Here is an 18,178-nt window from a genome sequence, read left to right as displayed (position 1 = left end):
AATGTCTTTTTAGTTTAGAAGGCTTTAGGCATTAGTTTGAGAGGATTTCTTGACATAGAACACATTTAGGATAATCAAGCCCAACTTTTTTCTTCATCAACACAAATCCGAATTCTATGTATGAAACCTCATACTTCCTCGATTTCGATTTTGATTTTGATTTTGCTTTTGCTTTGGATATTGACTCACTTGATGCATTCGAAGTAGAACTAGCTGGTTCTAACTCGGAATGTGTCCATTTAAAAAAACGGTCCATGCTCTCTAGCTTGAAGGATAATTAGCTACGTTGTTAGTTTTTCACAAATGTCCCACCCATGAACGCATTAACTACGGTAGCCTAGCCCTAGCATTTGAATGACGCATTTTGGAATAATCTATTATTAAGCCCATTGACGAAGAGATATGAGGAGAGTAACATAGAATGATCACAATATTACCAAATAATGTCAACCAGACAAGGTTACTTTAGTATTTAGCAATTTTACCATATGAGATCATTTCTTTTCATTTTTCTCATTTTTTTCAATTTGATGCAGACCCTCTGGAATACCTCCCCACTTTTCGAACCCCTGTGGTAGACAGCTAAAACAACAATACATTTATAGACCTGACCTATGTCTTGCTGTCACATGATGCAATGCCAGTTTTGATTTTGCATAAGAAAGCTTGTCTTTAATTAACATACACTCAGTAACCACTTTATTAGGTAGACCAGGACACCAGCTCATTATTGCAAAGATCTCATCAGCCAATCATGTGGCAATGTATAAAAACATGTAAACATGGTCAAGAGGTTCAGTTGTTCAAACTTCAGAATCAGGAATAAATGTGATCCAAGTGACTTTGACAGTGGAATTATTGTTGGTGCGAGGCAAGTTTGTTTGAGTGTCACAGAAACTGCTGATTTCCTAAGATTTTCATGCACAACAATATGTAAAGTTTACAGAGAATGGTGTGAAAAATAAAAAACAGTTAGTGGAAATTTTGTGGCCGAAAATGGCTTGTTAATGAGAGAGGTCAGGCGAGAATGACCATAGTGGTTGATGGTGATCCAGAACTGATTGGAACCACAACTTAAATAACCACGCATTACAGTGATATGCAGAACAGCATCTCTGAACACAATTTTTACCTTTTACCTTTTTAATATTTACAAAGCAGGCAAATGTCTTTCATCGTATTAAATGTGATATGATGTTTGGGTAAGAAGCCCCTCTCCCTCTCTAAGATACTTCAGGAAGTAAGGTCATAAGATTAACAGGAAGTAAGCACTTCTGATGAGGACCATTAAAAAAAGACCCTCCAGGTCCATTCTTTCATCCCCGCTTTGTAAACACAGATCCCCTCTCCAGCCTGCAGTCTCTCCATCATCTTCTTCCTCCTTTTCTCACTCAAATAAACTAGGTCACTGAAACCACCCCAATATCCCATTAGTCTTCATTTAGCCCATCAAATCCACCCATTCCTATGGAAATGGACTGGTTGGACCACCCCAGGGTACATACCTACAAGTGTGTGTGATGACAGGCTGCTGTTTTTTGGGGTGTCGGGGGGAGTTGATTTTGCGGATATGTGCTCCCCGTCAGGAAACATATTTGACATTCAAATGGGGGCCCCTGCTGGGGGGTTAATCTCATTTCCCAGGTAGTAGACCCATTCCCCTTATGTGTGTAAATGCCTGTGTGTGTGTGTGTGTGTGTGTGTGTGTGTAGGTGGGCAGCCATCAACCAATCAGATCACGAGAGCCCTTAAATTCAGTTCATTATCACTAGGGAGGGCAAAATGGAGCTTTAGAATGTGTGTGCACGTGAACGCGACAATACATTTATCACAGAAAACTTAGTTTGTCCACTTTTTTACTTCAAAGCACACAAAATTGGTCCACAACATGTTAATTTAAGGTTAAACAGACATTTTTCATGTTTTTTTAACAATTCATGTTGATTTCCAGAAAAATGATTTTTGGATGTCCTCCCTACCATCACCAGTCATTCTCTGGCTGGAGCTGAAACCCTTAAAAAGCTGCCACCTACTGTTTATATGCATTCATTATTGTGGTCAGAAATGGCAATAATGCCGTGTGTGTGTGTAAGGTGTGCCCTCAGACAACATCTCAGGAAAACGACTGTCAGTTCATGGACCTCAGACGACAGATGGAAAATGGCTGTCGGTTGAAGGAAAACATCGCTCAATCTATGGAAAAAGGTAGCTGTAGCATGCTAACTGTTAAAAATAACAATTTAAAAATAATTTAACCAGCCGGTGACTACAACAGTAGCCACATTGGCATTAGCTACATTAACATTATTGTAGCAGTGGCTATTGTGTGCACGTTCAAAAGTATAGCTGCTATATCTTCGTGGGCACCGCCATTTTAGTCGAGCTATACTGAGATGTCGTCTGAGGGTCACACTATGTGTGCCTGTGTAACAGTTGCAGTTTCATGGCTTTCAGGTAAAGTTCTTGCTTCGTCTTGTTTTGTTTTTATGACAGTTTTATTAATTTTTTAATGTATATTTCACTTATTTATTTTATGTTTTATGCTTCTGTGAGGCACTTTGTGAAATTGTTCTTGAAGTGCTATATGTGTCCGTGTGTACGTATGTGCATGCATACGTGCGGGTGGGTGTGTGTGAAGTGCGAACACTCTGAAGAGCATCACTTGACCTTTTGACCTTCAAGATGTGCATTGGGGCAGGGTGTCCTGATTAGTGCATTCTCATTGGTTGAGAGGAAGTGAGGGACCATCTCTGATCACCAGTACAGGAAGTGTTGTTGTCAGGGAGCTGGTGGTGGGGTAAAGGGGTGGGGCTTTACCTTGTCAATCATATCGGGACGGTTGGTGGCAGCCAGTACTGTGACATCACGCAGTTGCTCCACCCCATCCATCTCAGTTAGCAGCTGCGCCAGAACACGGTCTGCTACACTAGCCCCACCCGCACTGCCAATGAAGGAACACACAAGAACATTTTGGCAATTACAGGGAACCACAGCTCAATAAAAAAATAATTAAAACTCAAAACTCATAAATTAAGGAGCAAATTTGCTCAAATATTCTTATTTTGCAACTAGTATTGAACCAAGAAAAAAACAATGTATGGAACAGGGTGCTGAACACCTACCTTCCTCTTTCAATGGCTAGGGCATCGATCTCATCGAAGAAGACAATAGAGGGGGAAACTGCTCTCGCCTTCCGGAAAACCTACCGTCACAGACAGCGTTACTGGGGACACAGTGTGTTTCTACCTATTCTTATTATAATTAATCAGCATCATCATCATCATCATCTTTTTCTTCTGGCTTCTTTGGCAGCCCCTAGAACTGTATGGTAAACAGTTTTGAAATTTGGCACACTGATTCACCAAGATTCGAGAGCTCTAGCGCCACCAATGAGCCAAAGTTGGAGGTACATGGTAAATGGTAAATGGCAGGCATTTATATAGCACCTTTATCCAAAGCGCTGTACAATTGATGCTTCTCCATTCACCCATTCATACACACACACACACACCGACGGCGATTGGCTGCCATGCAAGGCCCCGACCAGCTCGTCAGGAGCATTTGCAGGCAAACCATTACTTGAAAGCAAAGAAACTATGCACTATGGTGCAAAAGGTTACCCTAATTATTACTTACCCTACCACTATTGTTAACTTAATTATTAAGAATTTCTTACTGTGTGCCTAAATAATACAGAATTAACAGAACAATCTAGGGGACAAATCAGAACAAACAATATGAACCGGTCACACGCAAGGCCCAGCATTTTGCAACATTTCAGTAATGTTAAATTAAATTACAGAATAAGCAAACAATAAGCAAACAAAAAGCCCCGAAGTGATTCATGTATTGGCTTAATCCATACATTTGTATTGTCATACTGCAATTAATGGAACAAATAGATGTGGATATCATAGAAAAAAGACTGACAAGTTTACCAACAAATTAGGTTTAGAAAAAGGAAACAAATGATGACAGTGCAATTAGTCTAAACAATAACAGTGCAATGCGGTACTCAAATAACCATTGTAACATTGTAAAATCATTAGGCCTATAAACATTAATCCGTTGAGCGGTAAAAAAGTCAGTTTACCAGCAAACTGTGCTTCGAAAACCCCAAAACTGTCCTTAAATGGGATAACTCATTTTTCAGCATGGCGAGATTTAAAGCTAGATATGGCCATCAGGAGTTCAGTCTGTATTTTCCCACTACCAAAAGCAACACTGCAATGCAGGAAATTACAATTAAGGAGGAATAAAAATGTAAAAGTGTGGTTGTGTGTGTGTGTGGGTGTTCGTGCCCTCACCTCTCTGACAGCCCTCTCAGACTCCCCCACATATTTGCTCAGTAGTTCAGGACCCTGTAATGAAGGATTAATTAAGGGTTAAACGGGAGACTGATTTCATTGGCATTCGATACGCTGCATAATTTCTCTGGATAAAACTGCTGAACTGCATATTGTAAGTGAAAATAAAGCCATTAACTTTATCACCTAAAAACTATGAAGGTATATGGAAGAGCCAAATAAAGGATGACTTCCTCCACAAGCCCTGCTTTCCCATAAACCCTCAAAATAAGGTGTCCTCAACCCTAGAACAAAAGCTTACCTGTGGATGCCTGAAACCTTGCCCACCAGTGTAGGGCAGGAGAGGAGGGGAGGGTGGGAGAGAAAAGAGGGGCTGAGCCAGAAAGGGGGATGGGGGATCCAAATGTCCTGAGAGACCCCCCCCCCCCCTTCCTCCACAGGAGAGAGAAACACAGCAGCCACCACACCCTGCCCTGAATCTACCCCTCTTCACAATACTTACTCCACAGACAATGGCGTTGGGGTAATTACCACAGAAACTGCCCCCTCTGCCTGTCCCACAAAGAATTGCAGGGATAATTATGAGAATAAACCCACAGACAGAAGAAATTAAGCGATGACGCTCACAGACTCTGATAAGAAGTGTGTGTGAGTTGGGTGTTTAATTATGGCCAATGAGGCCCAAGGGTGATGTGACGTACCGAATGTGATGTTATGAATCTCTCTCTCTCTCTCTCTCTCTCTCTCTCTCTCTCTCTCTCTCTCTCTCTCTCTCTCTCTCTCTCTCTCTCTCTCTCTCTCTCTCTCTCTCTCTCTCTCTCTCTCTCTCTCTCTCTCTCTCTCTCTCTCTCTCTCTCTCTCTCTCTCTCTCTCTCTCTCTCTCTCTCTCTCTCTCTCTCTCTCTCTCTCTCAGTACCTTGACAGACAGGATGTTCAGTCCGCTCTCGTTAGCCAGGGCTTTGGCTATCATGGTTTTGGAGCAGCCTGGGGGGCCATATAGTAACACCCCTTTAGGGGGCTGGATCCCCATTCGGGTAAAGGATTCGGGATGCCTCAGGGGCCACTCCACCGCTTGCTTCAGTTTCAGCTTCACCTCCTCCATACCGCCCACATCCGACCAACGCACCTGCAAAAAACAAAGGACTGGAAATAACATCACAGGAAGTGCCCTGATGCCCGCAAGTATCCATTCACTCTCGAACTGGCAGGTCCCCTACAAAACCTTGGAACAGGAAGCAACAGCACAGGAAGTGCATATAGAGAGGACCCCACACCAGGAAGTATGCTTAATCACTCTAAATGAAAGAGCCCTTTTGGCAGTGGCTGAGGGGGATGTCAGGATATACAGACTCCATGGTACCTGTCTCTCCAGGCCCGGACTGAACAGGTGTAATACATCCCTGAAAGATTCATTTCATTTCTGTGTACAAAATATTAAGAATCCATCAAAAGTGTAGAAGGGCCGTGTACTGCTATAATGAAGGAGTATTTCTGGAGTTATATTGACATCTTGCTGCAGATGCATTTTGAAAAACCACTTGTTATCATCTCGTTTTTTGGAGAGGGGAGGTTTTTATAGGGGTGGGGTTATCTTTGTCTTTTCTCTGATTGAGAAAGGGGCTCAGTATTCCCCCGAGGATCCATCTCACCCTGCCCCACCCTGCATAGAGAGCGGGAGGGGCCTTAACTGGCCTGGCTCCAGCTCCACTGGAAGTGTCTTATATAAACGGATTAGAAACAAATGTTTTCACTCATGTGGACATAATTAAGTGCCCCCCCCAGAGGCCTCTCTCCCAGCTGTGGCAAGAAATTCAAGACTGCCTTTGTTTCCGAGCATCTGGCTGAACCCCCCCCCCCATCTTTTGGGGTGATCTCAACACAGTATAAAGAGACTTGCCATAACTGGCACAAATCAGCGCCTATCGTCCCCCCCTAGAGCCCCCACCCCCAAAACAACAATCTGTTTTCCATTAGCACACCCAGACAGGATGATGGTGTGATGAGGTCCTTCCTCTGGAGGGGCGGGTTACGTCTGGCAAGGGCAAACTACAAACATCCTGTTGTACCCCGAACATCCCCTGCCGAGCCATTTGTTACACTTTGCAGAAAGAACTGTCCCAAGCCGGGCCCTCCCGTCAGTTCAGCCTGCAGAGCTACCCTCTTTCTGAAGAGCTATGAATACCCAAATACATTCAGAGAGCTATGAACAACACAAAACTCCACAAACCTTCAACACCACAAACCTCCAGACACTGCCAGACACCCCAAACCTCCCCAACACCATAATACCTCCAGAACACTTCAACATCCCAACCTCCACAAACCTTCAACAACCCAAACCTCCACTCACCCCAATCAACATCCCCCAAATCCCCCAATACCACAAAACACCTACAGACCTGCTCAACACCCCAAACCTCCACAAGCCTTCTGACCACCCCAAACTTTCACACACCTCCTCAACACCTCAAAACCCTACAAACCTTCTCAACACCCTGCAACTCCAAACCTTCTCAACATCCCAAAACCTCCACAAACCTTTCCAACATCCCAAAACCTCCACAAACCTTCTCAACATCCCAAACCTCCACAAACCTTCTCAACACCCCAAAATCCACAAACCTTCTCAACATTCCAAAATCCACAAACCTTCTCAACATTCCAAAACCTTCACAAACCTGCTCAACATCCCAAACCTCCACAAACCTTCTCAACATTCCAAAACCTTCACAAACCTGCTCAACATCCCAAACCTCCACAAACCTTCTCAACACCCCAAAATCCACAAACCTTCTCAACACCCCAAAATCGACAAACCTTCTCAACACCCCAAAAATCCACAAACCTGCTCAACAACCCAAACCTCCACAAACCTTCTCAACACCCCAAACCTTCTTAACATCCCAAACCTCCACAAACCTTCTCAACACCCCAAAATCCACAAACCTTCTCAACACTCCAAAAATCCACAAACCTGCTCAACACCCCAAACCTCCACAACCCATCTCAACACCCCAAACCTCCACAAACCATTTCAACACCCCAAATCTCCACAAACCTTCTCAACATCCCAAACCTCCACAAACCTTCTCAACACTCCAAAAAACCACAAACCTTCTCAACATCCCAAAACCTCCACAATCCTTCTCAACATCCCAAACCTCCACCAAACTTCTCAACACCCCAATCCTCCACAAACCTTCACAACACCCCAAAATCCACAAACCTTCTCAACACTCCAAAAATCCACAAACCTTCTCAACACTCCAAAAATCCACAAACCTGCTCAACACCCCAAACCTTCTCAACATCCCAAACATCCACAAACCTTCTCAACACCCCAAAAATCCACACACCTGCTCAACACCCAAAACCTCCACAAACCTTCTGAACACCCCAAACCTTCACACATCTCAACACCCCAAAACCCCACAAACCTTCTCAACACCCTGAAACTCCACAAACCTTCTCAACACCCCAAACCTCCACAAACCATCTCAACATCCCAAACCTCCACAAATCTTCTTAACATCCCAAACCTCCACCAAACCTCTCAACACCCCAATCCTCCACAAACCTTCACAACACCCCAAAATCCACAAACCTTCTCAACACTCCAAAAATCCACACACCTGCTCAACACCCAAAACCTCCACAAACCTTCTGAACACCCCAAACCTTCACACACCTCAACACCCCAAAACCCCACAAACCTTCTCAACACCCTGAAACTCCACAAACCTTCTCAACGCTCCAAACCTCCACAAACCTTCTCAACACCCCAAAATCCACAAACCTTCTCAACACTCCAAAAATCCACAAACCTGCTCAACACCCCAAACCTCCACAACCCATCTCAACACCCCAAACCTCCACAAACCATTTCAACACCCCAAATCTCCACAAACCTTCTCAACATCCCAAACCTCCACAAACCTTCTCAACACTCCAAAAAACCACAAACCTTCTCAACATCCCAAAACCTCCACAATCCTTCTCAACATCCCAAACCTCCACCAAACTTCTCAACACCCCAATCCTCCACAAACCTTCACAACACCCCAAAATCCACAAACCTTCTCAACACTCCAAAAATCCACAAACTTCTCAACACCCCAATCCTCCACAAACCTTCACAACACCCCAAAATCCACAAACCTTCTCAACACTCCAAAAATCCACAAACCTTCTCAACACCCCAAAAATCCACACACCTGCTCAACACCCAAAACCTCCACAAACCTTCTGAACACCCCAAACCTTCACACATCTCAACACCCCAAAACCCCACAAACCTTCTCAACACCCTGAAACTCCACAAACCTTCTCAACACCCCAAACCTCCACAAACCATCTCAACATCCCAAACCTCCACAAATCTTCTTAACATCCCAAACCTCCACCAAACCTCTCAACACCCCAATCCTCCACAAACCTTCACAACACCCCAAAATCCACAAACCTTCTCAACACTCCAAAAATCCACACACCTGCTCAACACCCAAAACCTCCACAAACCTTCTGAACACCCCAAACCTTCACACACCTCAACACCCCAAAACCCCACAAACCTTCTCAACACCCTGAAACTCCACAAACCTTCTCAACGCTCCAAAAATCCACAATCCTTCTCAACATCCCAAACCTCCACCAAACTTCTCAACACCCCAATCCTCAACAAACCTTCACAACACCCCAAAATCCACAAACCTTCTCAACACCCCAAAAATCCACAAACCTGCTCAACACCCCAAACCTTCTCAACATCCCAAACATCCACAAACCTTCTCAACACCCCAAAATCCACAAACCTTCTGAACACCCAAAACCTCCACAAACCTTCTCAACACCCCAAACCTTCACACACCTCAACACCCCAAAACCCCACAAACCTTCTCAACACCCCAAACCTCCACAAACCATCTCAACATCCCAAGCCTCCACAAATCTTCTTAACAACCCAAACCTCCACAAACCTTCTCAACATCCCAAAGCCTCCACAAACCTTCTCAACATCCCAAACCTCCACCAAACTTCTCAACACCCCAATCCTCCACAAACCTTCACAACACCCCAAAATCCACAAACCATCTTAACACCCCAAACCTCCACAAACCTTCTCAACATCCTAAACCTCCACCAAACTTCTCAACACCCCAATCCTCCACAAACCTTCACAACACCCCAAAATCCACAAACCTTCTAAACACCCCAAAAATTCACAAACCTGCTCAACACCGCAAACCATCTTAACACCCCAAACCTCCACAAACCTTCTCAACATTCCAAACCTCCACCAAACTTCTCAACACCCCAATCCTCCACAAACCTTCACAACACCCCAAAATCCACAAACCTTCTCAACACCCCAAAAATTCACAAACCTGCTCAACACCCCAAACCATCTTAACATCCCAAACCTCCACAAATCTTCTCAATGCTCCAAAACCTCCAGAAACCTTCTCAACACCCCAATCCTCCACAAACCTTCACAACACCCTAAACCTCCACAAACCTTCTCAACATCCCAAACCTCCACAACACCCCAAACCTCCACAAAACTTTAATAAAACCTTCTGAATCTTAACATGGTAGTGGAATTCCCCCCTCCCAGCAGAACACAAACCTTGGGGATGTCCACAGCCACCTCCCGCATAGCGCTGGGTTTGACCTCTGACATGGCCCACTGGAGATCCTGAAAGGTGACCGTCACTGCACCCATGGCCTGCTGGTCTGAGAGGGTAGCATCACCAGATAGCACCCTCCGCAGCGCATGGAGCCCTGCACAAAAAGCACACAGTGGCACACTTTAGCGGTGTCAGTCCTCCATGCTGCACAGGAGTCCATGAGCCATTCACAAATCCAATCGTTTAAAGAAATTACATTGTCTTATTGGTTCGTCCTTTCTGCTGTACTGAATGTGGCCGTTACACGTTTTGAATGGGGAGGGAAATCCATACATAGCAAGATACCCATAAATACAGCCACAATCATATCGAGAGGGGAGCTGATGGACCACAGTCTTTCATGATTAAATTTATGAATTGTCATTGAATGATTCTAATGCTGATGAAGGCCTCAGTTAAAAAACAGAAACATTAGTCTGATCGTTGATTGCGGAGAATTCTTTCGTGAGATTAAACTCCTTTCTGGTTTAAAGTACCGAAAACCTGAATTATTCCTTACCTCTGTGCGTGGTGGCTCTACGGACTCCGACTTACACAAAGAGGGGAATGGATTAAGTCAGCATTTGTGAAAGATTTTTACTCCATAAAGGCTTGGCAAATCCCTTAAGCTTATTCACAGCCACTGTGCCAATTCCAAGCAACAAGAAAAACTTTTTATGGTGCAACGCTCATGAAAAGATTTTGTTCCTGTCCTGAGAACTGTACTGTGCACACCTTTCTCCACATGAAACCAAACTAGACTATCAGAGATCACTCCATTTCCACAGATGAGGAACAGGTGAGACCAGCCAGGAGATAGAGGAAGACACAAGGAATGCAGTGTTAACATGACTATTAATCGATGAGCAAAATGAGCCACTGACTGGTCAGTCACTGTGCAGCCAAAGATGATATCCGGCAGATGGAGACATTACGCACACAGTAAAACTGATCTGATACCAACACATTTCTTCATCATTTCTTGTACTTAAATCAAATCTATTTGGCCGACTAGCTAAAGAAAATCTCTTGCAAACCCTTCCTCCCCATTTCTTACATGTGAATGCCATCTACTGGCAAAAATTGATATTTAGCTGTTCATTGAGTTCTGAACCATAGGTTTACAGCATACATAATGTTGCATGGTTTAAAAGTTGTCCAGGGCCATTTTAAATGAAACTAATTTCTTCAGCCATGTGAGAAATAGGCTCTCATATCAGACACCCAGCTAGTTAGCTAGCCTAAGTAAAAAAAAACCCAAAAAACCCAAGTCAGTTACCTAGTTACCTGGAATTAACACCCATTGCTTTGTAATTTGTCTGCGTTTTCTGGTTAGCTTGTTAGGACATATGGGCAACTTGCTAGGACCAATACGTTGGGAGTTACAGAAGTCAAATAAATTCCCAGGAGTCTGCCAAAAATTGGCACCAGCTCCTAATTCCCTGGGAGTGCACAGAAGTCACCAGCAAATCAGCAATGTGCACCACATTTAAAATAATGTAAATTACTTTCCCAAGGGTGGGATGTGTGCAGGACTGTTGTTTCACTCTTAACTTCACTGGATCGACTGAATCTGACTGAGTAAGACACAGACTGATTGAGGGAGTCAGTGTGTTCCGGCTGCCGCTGAGACATAACGCTTGCCCATTTAGAATTCAGAATGATTCAAACTTGGAGACGCTAGCCTGAGTTATATGTTAAGATTGTATCTCCCCATTTTAAGCCTATGGGGACTTCGTCAAAATGTAGAATTTTGACACCTCATTCAAATTGCAGCCAATAAAATATAAAAAGCATGCCTCGAAAATTACCAACTGAATGAGTGGTCTTGTGCCAGGATCCATTGGATTTAAATAAAGTTATTTTTGTGCAAAATAATTATTTATTTTCCACAACACAGTGATGCCGTAATATAGCCATACCAAAATCAGTATTTGGCAAGCCTGTTGCCTTCTACTACACCTGCAAAACGGAGCTTGGTTTCGAAACAGGTGAGATATTGAGGTTCAAATTTCAGTGTTTTACATGGGAGGGCTACTGTATAATACAGGCTCAGTGTAATGGAGAAACTGATTGTTTCTGCCCAGTCTCTAATAAGTGTAGCACACGCACAATGCAAAATTGAATTGCATGTGCAGTGTAGTGTGCAGTTTGGAAGTGGAGCACAGAGACAGAAACTACCGCAAATCCTCAAATTGTGTCCGGGGTCTTTTATTTACTTAGGCTGCACAAAGCACAGGCCTTTATTTGGGGCAGGCTTGTATTCGTGGGAGGCCTTTATTTCTTATTAGGCTTCTGTTGCAGAATTTTATTCTTAGAAATAAAGTAAAAGGCTTAAACTTAAAGTGGCCCAACACTGTTCAACACTTCCTGTAACTGTTCAGAAATCAATTAGTGTAGGCTAATCAGGAACACCGTTTGGTAAGTCATAGTGTCAGTCTTAACAGACTTTGAGAATATTTGCAATAAACTAACACAATAAATCACATGCAAGTCCAGAATCCATAAAATAACAACTTACCAGACACGCCTTCATGAACAATAACAAATTAGCGTAGATAACAGCAAGTTAAGGATCTTTTTTTCCTAAAGTGCGTTTTATTGTGAGACATGCGTTTCGTTTGGAACAGCATACAGCATACAAAAGGCTATCAAAAGATTTTCGCTTTGGTTTGGGATTTAATTTACTTTTGGACTGTTTGATTCTAGTGCTAAATGTTGGGACTGATGGACACTGAAATCTGGGGGGTATTTGATGGTTCACTGTTAAGTTTTATGTAGTTGAAAGAGTGTCGGGATTTCCACCCGTCTGTTTATTGCGAGCCAAGGCAGCCGCTTTCATTCATTCATTGAACGTGCTCTGTGCTGTAAATACATGGAAACCTTATTGCGTAGCCAAGTAGCCTAAATTTAGTAAATTTTTTATTTTGCCTGATTTACTTATTTATTAAATTCGTAGGCTGGAATGCCTCGCGGCAACAATTGTGTTTAAATGTATACAGCTTCAGCTTTTGGCAAGCTACTCAGAAGGGGGCGGCAAGCGACTGGTAGCTTGAGAGCAACGTGTTGGAGACCCATGGTGTAGGACAATGACTTTTCATTGGCAAGAGAATTAAATGAACCCACAATATAAAATATTAAGAAGAGCTCTTATTTCATTGAGTTAAATCAAAACAATGTCTTCTAGTGCTCATGGACTGATAGCCCTACTGGTAGGCAATATTACCCCAGCTTGTATTTGGGGGCTGGCCTTTATTTGTCCGAATCGGCCACGCCCCCGGCTATTATCCGAGGCCCGGCTTCAAATAGAATCCCGGACACAATTTGAGGATTTACTGTAGGCCTATTTCACAAAAAAACAGCTTGAAAGTGAGAGATGGTGGTGAGCTGGAGCAAAGTGTGTCATTATTTTAAGTTGAAAACAAACTAGTGCACCTTCTGCGCCAATTTACAGCGGTTCGATTACTGTGAATCATTTGTAAATTTGGAAATGGAACTGATTTGGTAGGGAATTTGGAATTAGGAATCTGGTAAGTAGCGGTGAGTGAGTCCTGCATTAGTAATCTGAAATAGGCGTGGTTTATCCCCGAAGTGGGCAGAGTTTGATTTAGTAGCTGTTCAGAAGCAGCGCTTTGTATGATAACTCCTGATAACTCCTACAAAGAATTATCTGTCATTTCTGTAATCTTGGGGCCTAGCAATTGAAAATAAAATCATTTTTGTAAGTGTTGGCATGTTCGAAATTGCAGAAAAATAAAATGCAGGCCAGGCCAAAATGCCCCCAAACCCAAAGAACCCAAAGAATAAAAAAAGCTCATCCATATGGAAGTCAGAGGGTGAAAGGCATTGGCTAAAACTGGCACAGCGAACAACAAAACATTGATAAAATAATGGGGGGGGGGGATTCCCTATGAAGTATACAGCCAGCTCCAGAATTATCAGCACCCTAGATGAAAATGAACAGAAAATACTGCATAAAATAAACAGATAATAATCGTAATGCTCATTAATTTTCTTATTATGGACTCATGAGTCCGGTTCCTTTAGTTCAGATTTAATATTAGATAAATATGAGGTAAAACCATTGTGGAGACGAAAAACATTAATCCCTGTGTGAGATAAGATTTTATTATTTTTACCAACGTACAAGGGAACCATCGCCTCGATCGGATGTTACGCATTCGTTATGACTGCAGCCAATGAAATAAATAAATCAATACAACATAAATTACATCAATATCCATGATGATTGGAGAATTGTAGTTGATCTAATTGCATATACAGCACTCAAGCTCTGAAAAATTTCATTAATTGTACCGGATACTAATTTCATCAGAGTACTCGGCTCACCCCTACTAGGACTGATTTTTGTTTTATTGTCTCTGGTAAGACGACTTCTTTTTTTGGTGAACGTTATGCTGCCTGTAACATCATCCAGCATGACGGGTTTGGCGGTGGGTCAGTGATGGTCTGGGGAGGCATGTCCTTGGAGGGTTGCACAGACCAGCATGTCATAGTCAACGGTATGTGCTGTTAGGCACCGGGATGAAATCCTCAGACCAATTGTCAGACCTTACGCTGGTGCAGTGGGCTCTGGGTTGCTCCTGGTGCAGGACAATGCCTGGCCTCATGTGGCCAGAGTGTGCAGGCAGTTCCTGGATGAGGAAGGCATTTATGCCATTGACTGGCCCTCATGTTCCCCTGACCTAAATCTAATTGAGCACCTATGAGACGTTATGTATCGGTGCATCCGATACCGCTAAGTACCGCCACAGACTGTCCAGGAGCTCACTGATGCCTTGATCCAGGTCTGGCAGGAGATCCCCCAGGACACCATCCTCCAACTCATCAGGAGCATGCCCAAACATTGTTGGGAGTGCATACAGGCATGCAGGGGCCATACACACTACTGAGAGACATTATGAGTTGGATCAGCCTGTGATTCAAATTTTTTACTTTGATTTTCGGTGTGATTTTGAATCCAGCCCTCAGTGGGTTGATGATTTTGGTTTCCTTTGACCGTTGTTACGTCATTTTGTTCTCAAAAATTATACAATGTACATCAGTAAAGATTTTCAACTTGAATAAATCGTTCAAGATCTGATGAGCCCCTTAAATTTTCTGAGCAGTGTATAATCTTTTTTTCTTTTTTTTCCCCCACAGTAGCACTTGGCCTATTTGAACAAAAATAAAAGAAATATCACAGCCATTCCATGCCAACTCCTCTCTTTTTCTGTGTGTTGGCAGACAATTATGAGATTCCTGAAATTCCTGAAAACTTGAGCTTTATACTTATACTATAAAGTATAAGTATACTTTATACTTTATACTATACCCATTTTGTTTTGCCGGTACAGCCATTTGAAGTTTGCCAGGAGTCGCAATGAAAAACATGTCGTGGCACAAAATGTGATATTTAGAGGTCCATTTATTTGTAAAGAAAAGCCCTAAAACTTTGTAAATTTGTATGTAGAATTCATATTCCACCTCAGAAAACATGCATCTACTTTTGTTCTGGAGATAGAAATTTACTTTCTTCTCCACCAGGAACCAATTTTCAGGGGGGTCATATCTCCAAAAGTAAACACACTCTTAGTGTCATTATTTGTAATTTAGTCAGAGAGCACTTTCTCATTCAGATAAGATAAAAATGTTACTAATAACATTAGCTGAAATATGAGTATGATCCACAGAATATTTGATTTGGCCATTTCCGCCAAATTTAGACATGCCTGGAAACTAGTTTCAGAAATTTCGCCCGACCCTCTACTTTGGATTATGTTAAAGTTACATTCTTAATCAACTTAACTAGAAAGCATTATCTTTGGCATTCAGTGGGTTTTGTTTATTCAACTCTTCCAACTATCCTAACTTCATACATCTTATACTCAACACTCCAACACTACATCAACACTCCTATAATCTAAAATCAATAGAGCCCAGTGGCCATCACCATTGCACTGCTGCCACACAATTGACTGATTAGATAATTGCATGAATAAGTAGGTATAATAGTAGGTCTAAATTGAATGATAAAAATAAAAATTTTCTAAAATAAAATGACATCGACTAATCAATGAATCAACTGAATTTCTTGTTGTCGACTAATACAAAGTCAAAGTCAAAGTGCCATCCCAAAAACAAAAACAAGGGACTTTGCCAGAACACAGGCTTACAAGGACCTCTCCTCTGGATGAGCACACACAACACAAATCACGCAAACTATACAGACTGTACAGAACTATACAAACACACACATTTACACGAACAAACACAATGACAAAGTCCAGACTGTAGCTGATACAAGGGGCCAGAGCAAGTGAAAGAGGGAAAGAGAGAGTGAGGAGAGGAAAAAGGTGAGGAGAGCGAGAGAGCAAGAAGACGACCTTCGTTAGAGCAATAAGGTTCCAATCCACATAATAACAAATCATACTTGTGCTTGATGTCTTGATACACAATAACCAGCACCTGGGAGAAAAGAATAACTGGCTCTGAAAGGGGGGAGGGGGAGAATAACTTCCCCTAGAGAGGGGGGGGGTTGCACCTGGTCCTCCCTGCATCATTTCGGAGGACAGCAAGTGGTGGAGGAAGACAGAGAGAAAGGCATGACTGGAGAGTGTGTGTGGTGCCATCAGCCTTGAAAAACACAAGCCTTTTTTCATCAAACAAACCATACGACCTTCAACATTGTGCTTTTTATTAGACCTACACTCACCAAGCACTTTATTAGGTATTTATTAGACTTACACTCATCAAGCACTTTATTAGGTATTTATTAGACTTACACTCACCAAGCACTTTTAGGAATTTACTCACTGAGGACTTTATTAGGACCACCTATACACCTACTTATTCAGGTGATTATCTAATCAACCAATCATGCGGCAGCAGTAAAATGCATAAATCCATGCAGATATAGGTCAGGAGCTTCAGTTAATGTTCACATCAACCATCAGAATGGGGAACAAATGTGATATCAGTGATTTTGACCGTGGCATGATTGAAACTCAGAAACTCCTGATCTCCTGGGATTTCCAAGCACAACAGTCTGCAGACAATGCTGCGAAAAACAAAAAACATCCAGTGAGCAGCAGTTCCGTGCCAGAAGCACGTTGTTAATGAGGGACGTCAGAGGAGAAGGTTCAGATGGGTCAGTTGACAGGAAGGTGACAGTAATGCAAATAACCAGACAATACAAGAGTGGCATGCATAAGAGTATCTCTGAACACACAATGTGTCAAACCTGAGTGTATTCTTTAGACATACCACTGTTGCAATGTGTGGTTATTTGCGTTACTGTGTTACTAAGCCAAAGAACTATCAATTCAGAAGGCACAGATGGTAATTGACCGCCACAAGTCGAGGAATGGGTAACAAAATTGAACGTTTTGGCCATAGATACCATTGACTGGCGGCAAAACGGAATGCATACAAGAAGCACCTCATACATACTGTCAAATATGGTGGTAGATCATTGATGTTTTGCTGCCATTGGTCCAGGGGCACCATTTTCAACAAAGTACCAGGAAATCTTGGCAGAAAGCAGAGACTTGATCATAGGTAGATTGTCCAGCACGGAATGACTTCAAGCATACATCAAAATCCACACAAATGGATAAATGGACAAAATTGCAATTTTTGCCAATCAATCTACACTCAATAACCCATAATGACAAAGTGAAAACATGTTTGCAAATGTATCAAAAATCTAAAACTGTCATTCACATCTCTCATTTACATATTCAGAACCTGTGGTACTCCAAATTGTGGTCAAAAATTGTTCACAGGACAACGCGCGCGCCTCACATACGCCTCACGCACGCACATGCCACCCTACTGCCCCAAACAGTTTTACACTTCACCCTACTGTCCCAAACAGCTTTACACTCCACCCTACTGCCCCAAACAGCTTTACACTCCACCCTACTGCCCCAAACAGCTTTACACTTCACCCTACTGCCCCAAACAACTTTACACTTCACCCTACTGCCCCAAAAAGGTTTGCACTCCATCCTACTGCCCCAAACAGCTTTACTTTCTGGGATACTGCCCCAAACAGCTCTACTTTCAGGCCTACTGCCCCAAACAGCTTTACTTTCAGGTGTACTACCCCAAACAGCTTTACTTTGAGGTCTACTGCCTCAAACAGCTTTACTTTCAGGTGTACAGCCCCAAACAGCTTTACTTTCAGGTGTACTGCCCCAA

General features: G+C 42.8%; 1 protein-coding gene across 3 annotated transcripts in view; it reads right to left on the bottom strand.

Moving 5' to 3' along the window:
- afg2a (AFG2 AAA ATPase homolog A) overlaps nt 1-18,178 on the bottom strand; it is a 119,392-nt gene that overhangs the window by 80,670 nt on the left and 20,544 nt on the right. For all 3 annotated transcript variants that reach the window (XM_061252103.1, XM_061252104.1, XM_061252105.1), the window contains exons 10-14: nt 9,934-10,088; nt 5,224-5,433; nt 4,308-4,361; nt 3,123-3,202; nt 2,818-2,941 (exon numbers count right to left, since the gene is read on the bottom strand). In XM_061252103.1, coding sequence (XP_061108087.1) covers nt 2,818-2,941; nt 3,123-3,202; nt 4,308-4,361; nt 5,224-5,433; nt 9,934-10,088 — 623 coding nt within the window. The remainder of the gene's footprint in view (nt 1-2,817; nt 2,942-3,122; nt 3,203-4,307; nt 4,362-5,223; nt 5,434-9,933; nt 10,089-18,178) is intronic.

The sequence above is a fragment of the Conger conger genome, chromosome 8 (assembly GCF_963514075.1).
Source record: "Conger conger chromosome 8, fConCon1.1, whole genome shotgun sequence".
NCBI lineage: Eukaryota > Metazoa > Chordata > Actinopteri > Anguilliformes > Congridae > Conger > Conger conger.
Note: the sequence above shows the minus strand (reverse complement) of the source record. Positions and strands in the feature narration are given on the sequence as shown.